General features: G+C 35.5%; 1 protein-coding gene across 2 annotated transcripts in view; it reads right to left on the bottom strand.

Annotated features, from left to right (window-relative positions):
- Positions 1 to 5,846, bottom strand: part of ift88 (intraflagellar transport 88) — a 44,334-nt gene extending 38,488 nt beyond the window's left edge. For both annotated transcript variants that reach the window (XM_015378871.1, XM_015378870.1), the window contains exons 1-6: positions 5,672 to 5,846; positions 5,407 to 5,469; positions 2,589 to 2,648; positions 1,916 to 1,969; positions 1,402 to 1,465; positions 1,175 to 1,244 (exon numbers count right to left, since the gene is read on the bottom strand). In XM_015378871.1, the coding sequence (XP_015234357.1) occupies positions 1,175 to 1,244; positions 1,402 to 1,465; positions 1,916 to 1,969; positions 2,589 to 2,648; positions 5,407 to 5,469; positions 5,672 to 5,752 (392 nt within the window). In that variant the 5' untranslated portion in view covers positions 5,753 to 5,846. The remainder of the gene's footprint in view (positions 1 to 1,174; positions 1,245 to 1,401; positions 1,466 to 1,915; positions 1,970 to 2,588; positions 2,649 to 5,406; positions 5,470 to 5,671) is intronic.
- Positions 5,847 to 9,565: the final 3,719 nt, after the last annotated feature.

Raw genomic sequence — 9,565 nt, forward strand, 5'->3', positions numbered from 1 at the left:
ATCCCTGCTTCACTTGTCTCTGCATCTGGGTCCTCAAGCAACCATACCACCCATTGTTGACAGCAAGCAATATTTTTGAACATACACAACCATGCCTCTCCCTTCAGACCACCCCTCGAAACCATGCCTTCAAAACATGAGCGTGGGTGCTGTCTGCAGCATGTCTAGAGCAGCTGAAGCAGCTGGTCGCTGATCTGGGAGCTGGTAGGGAGACAGGCAGCACTGATGATGCAGAGCGCTATGATCACTGCTCTGAAACAGGTTATTAACGCCTAAATTAACGTAACGCAAAACATGTTTGCTTTTATTAAACTGGTTCCTTCAGTTAGGATTACGTACATGAAAAACGCCTTCCAGCTGCCACTGCCACTGCAAACTGCAAAGAGGCGACCGGGCCATAGTATGCTGTTGAATGGGGTTCCTAGTGACTGAGCAGCTCAGACAGAAATAATATTTGAAGGCAGGATGGTAATCTGGATGAACTGACTGCATTGACCATGTTTTTCAGGTGGACTTTCTCACTTCAAAATAAAGTCAAACTACTTTATTCCCACTGATCACAGCAAATATAGCTGCCATTGTTCCAGGGAAAGAAAGAATAGGGTAGCTCCACCCAACGCGCAGCAGACCCACTTTTTCCACCGCACAGTCAGAGCAGCAAAGATGCTTCAGCTGTGTGTCAGAACTAAACTTGTACAGGCATAAAAAAATCAAGCAGCACGCGCGTTTTTTTGCTGCTCTTGCTGCATTAGGTGTGAACCTAGCATAGCAGTGGCTAGCTTCAAGCCATTGCATCCTGCATGAGCACTGGGGGGTCGATTCAATTATGTGTCAAGGTACGCGCACAGGGGGGAGGGACAAGCAGACGACCATGATTGACATGTCAGGAACCAATCGTGTACAACGGACCATCTTTTGTGATTGGTTGAGGTTATTCTTTGATTTCTCGCTGTAGCGGGGACCATTTATTTTAGTTTCACTTCCAGACCTTTTATTTCAATGCTTGCTAAGCAGCTGTGGCGAGATCTTTAAGCCACATGATGAAAAATGTGTCAGAAAAGATCTCCTACTGCACCTTTAAAGCATCAAAAGTAGAGTTGTCAGATTTGGTCTATAGTGCCTGGCAGTGCAACTATAACCAGCATTCACTGCTGAACAGAATGAGCAAACTCACGTGTTTTCACTCTTTGCTTCGAGTGGAGGGGCAGGGCCCCTGGACTGGCCCAGAGGGTCGAACATCGAGCCTGGAAAGGAATTCATCTGTTAAGGATTATCTGCATATGAAATAGAGATGCTAAGGCTCACTTTGCCCATTCAACATTTATTGCAATCTTAATGGTAATATAGGGACCAACCACAGCACATCAGAAAGAGGTAAACACCTCTTCTGTTTAAACTCACCACGCATCAGTGAGGAGGAGAAACCTGCAGCTGTGACAGCAGTCATCGGACGGGCAGCTCCATCCTGTTCAATGGAAATTGGCCATACAATAATGAAAATAACAAAACAAAAAAAGAAACCATTTTATATACATAAAAAAATTTGAATGTGTTATCTAGAAAAGAAAATATAGTCACATCTACCCTAATGGACATTTGAATGGTACTAAACAGCAAGTATGAAGGCTTTCATATGATGAATCCGAACATAGACCTTTTACTCAGGTTACAGGTGTTTTTAGATGCATATGTAGATGATTGACTTCAATCTGTAGAGCATAGCTTAATAAAATAGATATAATATAATCGAAGCTGATCATTTGTTAACAAATAGTCACTTTCCTGACTTAAGAAGGCAAAACAATTTCGGAAGAGTTAGTATTGCATGACAGAAAGCCTTGTAGATCAGCACTGAAGGTGAAAAGAAACCAACAGATGTTAAACTGATCATGCTTATCTGGTTTCTTCCTCTCACCTGCACAGCTCCAGTCATGGGTCTTCCCAGTGATGAAGCCATTGGGACGCGGGACTAAATAATAGAACACACAGAAATGTTATTGTTTCTGTTTATTTATGTGGACAGTTTACATGTTTGTTTGGGTTTTTTTCAATCACTGTTTTTATATTTTATGAAATTGAGTAGATTGTCTTTAGCTGCACACATTGTTCTCCAGCACTTTGTCTGTGCAACTGGCTCTAAACTGAGTTATCTTTAGTTGTGAGCCTTTAATTTCTGAAGCAGGTGGGAACAGAAATATTTGGTTACAGGCTTAGGGGTCAACCCCAGGCATTAATCTCTCTCCAACTCATTCATGTCTGATATTCCTCGACTGACTCCCTTTGATATGAAGGAGCAGTTACTCTACAATGAGCTCCCTGCAGATGAAGGAACTTCTGACCTTTTCTCTAAGACTAACCTTAAGTAACACAACTGAGAAAGTTCAGTTCAGCTCTTTATTCATTTATCTAACACAATAGAACCTTTCTGCAGATGAAGTTTTCCCATATATCCTTCCTTAGGTAATTCAAAAAGATACCATCGCACTTGAATGACAACAGATGTTGATTTACAGATTATTTAAAAACATTTTAGAAAACAAGCTAAGTGGTATTTTCAAACATATATTTTGTTAGCATGTTGTACTCACCCCAAAGGATGATGCTAAAGGTCGACCTCCAATTGCAGTGCCTGGAATCCTCGCAGTCATCTAGATGATTATTGACAAATAAGTTCAAACTGGATTATCCTAGATGAATTACATTTTGGGGGGAATTTCTATAATATAGTAATTTAATCTGTTGTTTCAAATAGGAAATTTGAAATTTCTACAAATATAAAACTATGTAAAGGAGCATAATTTAAAAAGAAAAAAAAAACTAAAAAAAAAAGTTTTATTGACATTTTCATAAAAAAAACAAACAAACACGTAAATAAGTATTTTGGCCTGAAAAAATCTGCAGAAAATTTTCATCAGCAATTCAACAACAATACTTTTATAATTTCCAGGCATGATTCTTGACGAAAAACTTTCAAACACTCTGACTGAGATGTCTCTGTAAAGTGCCTTGAGTGAATTGGCACCATATAAATAAATTGAACAGAATTGAAAAGCTGATTCCTGCTCCGGGTCCTTCGGGATGGGAGGCTCTCTTACTATAATCTTTAATAGTTTCACACTTCAGGCGGAACCACTACGAAATGTCAAATATTATTTTCAGAAAGATGCTACATAAATAAGTATACAGAGAGTGGGATCTTTGACTCATTCATCTCTGCACAGGCTCTTTAGATCGCTCATGGTCATGGATTTACTGTCTGTCCCTTTCAGATGATCAGTCAGGCTTTCTAGGTCTAGAGACTACAATTTCCATGGAAGATTGAGTATTTTTAGTGTATATTAAACGACTTCTGTGCCTTTTTCAAATTCATTTTTTGTATCACAATCGTTTTTGAAAGACCACTAATGAATGATCTATTTTCAGTTTACTGATAGAGGCCACCATGCTGTTTTAGATCACAAACACCTGGAAATGCTTGTTTTCAGAAAAAGCTTCATTTTTGTTTAGTTCACAAAGTCTACGTAGTTGATACGACTACGAGTATTAGGGCGAGGCTAGAGATTAAATATCTTTTTTATTTTGAGAATAAAGTTATAAATATTATGAAAATAAAGATATAACATTACGAAAATAAAGTCGTAATATTATGTAAAATAAGTCATCACACAACAATGCGTTTCAGAAAGAAAGCTTCGAGGTCCGACCAGCATGTGAAGGCCGACCAGCTTCACCAAACAGCAACCTGAGTTCACTTTGACATCCTGCCCAGTTTGATGCTAAAAGATTTCCCTATTTGTCAAACCAGAGCCAAAGTATAACTTCACATGATGCTCGACATTCCTCATTTTAGGGAAGATAGTGATTCTTGTAAGAATTACCGTATCATAAAATACATCTTTATTCTCAGAAATTAACTATTTTCATTGTGACTTTCTTCTCTTAATGTTACGACTTTATTCTCGGAATTTTACGACCTTATTCTCTTAATTTTATTATTTTATTCTTGTAATTTTACAACTTTATTCTCAGAATTTTAGGACTTTATTCTCAAAATTTTAGGACTTTATTTCGTAATTTTCCGACTTTATTCCTGAAATTGTATTACTTTATTCTCAGAATTTTATGACTTTATTCTCAGACTTTAAGGACTTTATTTCGTAATTTTCCGACTTTATTCCTGAAATTGTATTACTTTATTCTCAGAATTTTACGACTTTATTCTCTTAATTTTATTCTCAGAATTTTAGGACTTTATTCTCAGGATTTTAGGACTTTATTCTCAGGATTTTAGGACTTTATTCTCAGGATTTTAGGACTTTATTCTCAGAATTTTAGGACTTTATTCTCAGAATTTTAGGACTTTATTTCGTAATTTTCCGACTTTATTCCTGAAATTGTATTACTTTATTCTCAGAATTTTACGACTTTATTCTCTTAATTTTATTCTCATAATTTTAGGACTTTATTCTCAGGATTTTATGACTTTATTCTCATAATTTTATGACTTTATTCTCATAATTTTATGACTTTATTCTCATAATTTTATGACTTTATTCTCATGATTTTAGGACTTAATTCTCTTAATTTTATTATTTTATTCTTATAATTTTAGGACTTTATTCTCTTATTATTTTATTCTTGTAATTTTACAACTTTATTCTCATAATTTGACGACTTTATTCTCATAATTTTACGACTTTATTCTTGCAATTTTATAACTTTATTCTGAGAATTTTTACAACTTTATTCTTATAATCTTATGACTGTATTCTCATATTTTAACAACTTTATTTTCAAAAATTTTCCAATTTTAGTTCATAATTTTTTACGACTTTATTTAATAATTTTACAACTTCATTCTCGCAATTGTATTACTTTATTCTCATAATTTTACAACTTTATTCTCTTAATTTTATTATTTGATTCTCATAATTTTACAACTTTATTCTCAGAATTTTATGACTTCATTCTCTTAATTTTATTATTTCATTCTCGCAATTTTATTACTTTATTCTCAGAATTTTATAACTATTCTCGTTGCGACTTTCTTCTCGAAATAGAAGAAAAATAAATCTCTAGCCTGGCTCTAATACTCTGTCGTAAGTTGCAGCATAAGTACATCAACTTAAACAAGGTGTAAAAACAACAACAACAACAAAATGCATTTATTTTTTTAAGGTTATATCCTTTAACTATTAATTATGACATTATTATATATTTTAGCCACAGTTTGTTTAACTCCTCCCTCCCCCTTACGTACTCCAATTAAAGTTAATTAATATGAAATCAACTTTTGTAAATAATCAACTGGGCATCCGAGGAATTTAAACCCACATGTTGAACAGTATTTATCACATCACTATTGTCAGTTCTTTAACATTTTCTTAGAATGCAGTCTTTTCTTACCGGAGGTCTTCTTCCATAACTAGTCCTAACTGCCTGCTGGAAGCCCACATCGTTATCCAACTCCTTAGAAAAGCCACAATAAGTGTCATTACATATCATTATACATCAATTATACAAACTCCTAGGTGCCAGCAAAATAGTCAAATTTTATCCTTCTATATATCATACGTCACTTTAGTTTTAGTTACAAATTTAGCTTAACACAGTAGCTTAGCAGCATTGATGATTGAAGCTAAACGCTTAGTAACACTGGATGATTACTCACCTCGCATTCGAATGCGGGATTGTAGTCGTTGTAACCCGAATAAAGGTCATCCTCCTCTACTGCCAGATGCACATTCTCCATTTTATTTCGCAGAATTTGGGCAAAAAACGGGCAGCTACTGGTGCATAATAACAAAAATGTTTGTTATAGTTAAAGCTTTCTCTCCCACAATTCAAAGCGGCATGGGTGGGAGGGAAACTCTTTTACAGCTCCTGATTGGCAATTCATACATCAATCATCATCTTCTGCTGATAGGATTGGATATAGAAGTCGTTCACTCGTTGCTAGGATACGCAGGAAGCTACGTCGTCTTTTTATTTGTCATTAGCTCAAACATTTCTCAAAATATTTAACATTAAAGAATGAAATTGTAAGAAAATTGAATATCCTTTTGCACATTTGAGGGTAGTTTTTAATAAGAATATCAAATCAATTTAGCTTTCGAAGTTAAAGGACTAAATTTGTCCATCTTGGCTACCGTACTTGTTAGACAGCGTGACTCTGAGGAGGCGGTGCAAAGAAATAAAGAGTCTTCAGTCTCTTTTCGCCACTTTAATATCAAATAATGAGCACTGCAGAATTGAAGACCATCACCGTGGTTGGCAGGTGAGCAAAAACTGAAAAGGCAACATTAAATTATCAATTTAGGGTTTTGTTTCAGTAAATGAATTTTATCTAGTGCCTTCTCATACAACACATAGTTGCATAAATGCTTGCAAATGTTTGTTTTGAATGGAACTTTTAACGCACCTCTGAGTTGTTTCTCTCACATTTACAGCATTAACTCCATGAAACCCATTTTATTATTGACGTTTGCAGTGAAACTGACCAAATGTCTTTCCTCTGTGATCCCTTTCAGGGTTGGCTTACATTTTAACCAATTTCCTGTACCCTGATCCGTAATTTTGTGCTGTCAGCTAAACACATTAGGCCTCTGGTGACCTCTCTTGACCTGTAAAGTAAACGGAAAGTCTTTAACTGAACAGTTTGGAGCAATGTTAACAAGATCATTGGGCAAAACGTCGAATAAAGATTCAAATGGCCCTTTGTAAAAACAAATAAATAAAACGTTTTTGTTATAAGATTCACAGTGCTGCACTCATTGTTACAGTCATATTCAAAATTAGCACTCAAAAGTCTAAACATAACATCAACATGAAGGACAACAATCTCTGCAGCAATCCACCAATCACAGTTAAGCATGGTGGTGGTTGCATTATGCTATGGGAATGTTTTACAGCAGTAGGAAAGGGAAGACTTATCAGGTTAGCAGGAAAGATGAATGCAGCAATGCACAAACATCCTGGAGGAAAACCTGCTCCAGAGGGCTCCGGTGCCGCTGGAGTCCAGACTTGAGATCTGAATATGGCTGCATAAACATTTTCCATCCAACCTGATCATGGAGCTTTAGATGTCTTGCAAATAAGTAAGGGCCCACCTACCTAAACGTACATGTGCTACGGTGTGGCATCATATTCAAAAAGATTTGAAAATGTAATTGCTATAAAAGGTGGATCAAGTTTTAAGCAAAGGCTGTGATTACATGAGTAAATGTGATATTTCTGGTGAAGATTCTCAGTCATCCAGGTTATAGTCATTCCAAGAAAGTTAAAAACAAAGAAACAAGCCACTGGACTTTGTTTCCAAGTTCGAAGATGCTTCGCTTCCCATCCAGGAAAGTGCATGGGAAGTGAAGCATCTTCAAACTTGGAAACAAAGTCCAGTGGAATTTGATTTATTTTTCTGTCTTTAATAAAACTGTTAATTCCACATGCGCTATATTAGCTTTTTGCATCTTTTAGACATGATCATAGTTTGCAGAAAGGTTAAAAAAAGATCAATAATGATCTAATTATACATCAGTATTGATCAGGAGAATAGTCATATTTAATAAACTTTAAAAAGTAATTCCTTTCATTATTTCCAATTATTATATGGAGCAAATTTTATAGTGTTATGAAATAACAACCATTATTCTCAATTCTTCGTTTGTTATGAGGTCCCACTTACTGAACGAAAAAAACATTTAAGATTAAAATCTAACTGAAAGAAAAAATGTGATTGATACCTACTTAAATGTACCTTTAATCTGACAAACAAGCCTTAATCTGAACGTATGTTCTTATTTTAGACTAATATGAGACCACGTATTGGTACAATGAGGCTAGCCAACAATAAATGCAGACAAAAATGGGCTAACAAGCACTACGGCTGCTTGATTTTGAGAAAAAATATTGTAAGCTCTTGCAATATGTTTTCGATTATATTGTTTATTACAATGAACCCACGTTTTAAAGACTTCTTTCCACTGTTTTCTGTGAGGTTTAGCATCTCAGACTTAAAAACATGCATCTGATTTCATCCCTGTAATTGATATATTTTTGTTACGCAGAACATGATTAATTAGTACTTGAAACAATGATATCCTTACAAATATTGCATCCAAGCAACCCTTTACAATTAAAATATTGGATCCTCTGAATTTAGAAACAGCTGATATATTTGGATTGGGTCCTACAGAGTTGGCCGTTCTGTGCGTATTCTGAGCGGCACACATGAAGTATGCAATAGTTTAGAGCGCAACTCCTTTCTACATTCCTTCAGCTCCATGTTGCACGTAGAGCAGTTAAATATGATATTTTTTTTCCTATTGAGCACAATTTTCGCTCAGGATGCTGTATCGAAGGACATGTATGCAAACATCAAGTACACTCGACCCTGTTGGAGCCTTTAGAGCAGGAATCGGCAACCTCTAAAATCCAAACAGCCATTTATTCTTAAATAGTAAAGCACAGCTTATAACTTTTGTTAAATATCATCTGTTGGAAAGCTTTTGTAGTTTTAAGCATCCAGCAGTTTATTTATCATAAGTAAAAACATAAAACTCTTCATAGAAAGAAAGCATGGATTTGTTTTCTACAGGATATTTTTAATGTAAAGAGAAAAACAGATCATTTCCAAGCCTGTGAGACGGAAAATAGACAAACATGTTTCTGGTACTTTTATAGTCATTCTGTTGTGAAGATTCACTTGAAAAACTCTTTCAAAAACCAGCAAAGCTTCTAAGTCAGGTATCATCTCAAACCTCATCGCCATGCTGGGGACCAAAACATCTCGCCTGGTCAGCCAGGCCAACAATGACCCTAAAGACCCCTTTTTCAGAAGCATAGGCCAGTATTGAGTATTGCAGGCCAACAACGACCTCAGTGACTCCCCATTACTAAAGGGTAGACCTGTTCTATCTGTTCAATTTGCATGTTTTCTAAGCCATAACAAAGCTTTGTTGGGTTAATCTATAAAGCTTAGAACTCAACGCTATTCCAGACATTTTGAGTTGAAAAAGCTTCCCGGATGGGAATTGAAACTTCTTCAAACTTGGAAAACTTTTTAAAATTTTGTTGGAATCATGTATGCGCTATTAGACTATATTCAGAACTATAATTTAGTATAAATTATCAGCCACCAGAGGGACATTGTGGAGGGTCCAAAGAGCCACAGGTTAAAGACTCCTGTTTTAGAAATGGGGGAAAAATGACAAAAAACTATTTTTCTAAAGAAACCATTCTTACCTGGTAACGATTTTTTGTTACAGTTATGTTTGTCTCTATGTTTTTAAAACAAGGCAGCCATATTGGATTTTCAGGTCAGAGTTGATGTAAAATATGAATCTTTATCTTTGAGGCTGAGCTGACTTTCTTTCAGCGCTTTTACCACAATTGCATAAAGATGCAAAGCTAATAGTGCATTTTTAAATATCTAAACACTTACACGGTACTTGGAAAACAGGTTTTAAAAACTTACATACACAGTTATCTTAAGTAGTTTTCAGATGGATAATAGAAGAAGGAAACATGGAAGATGGCAGACAGACCGATCAGTCTTAATAATAAATTC

The sequence above is a fragment of the Cyprinodon variegatus genome, unplaced genomic scaffold, assembly GCF_000732505.1.
Source record: "Cyprinodon variegatus isolate N-32 unplaced genomic scaffold, C_variegatus-1.0 Scaffold181, whole genome shotgun sequence".
Classification (NCBI taxonomy): Eukaryota; Metazoa; Chordata; class Actinopteri; order Cyprinodontiformes; family Cyprinodontidae; genus Cyprinodon; species Cyprinodon variegatus.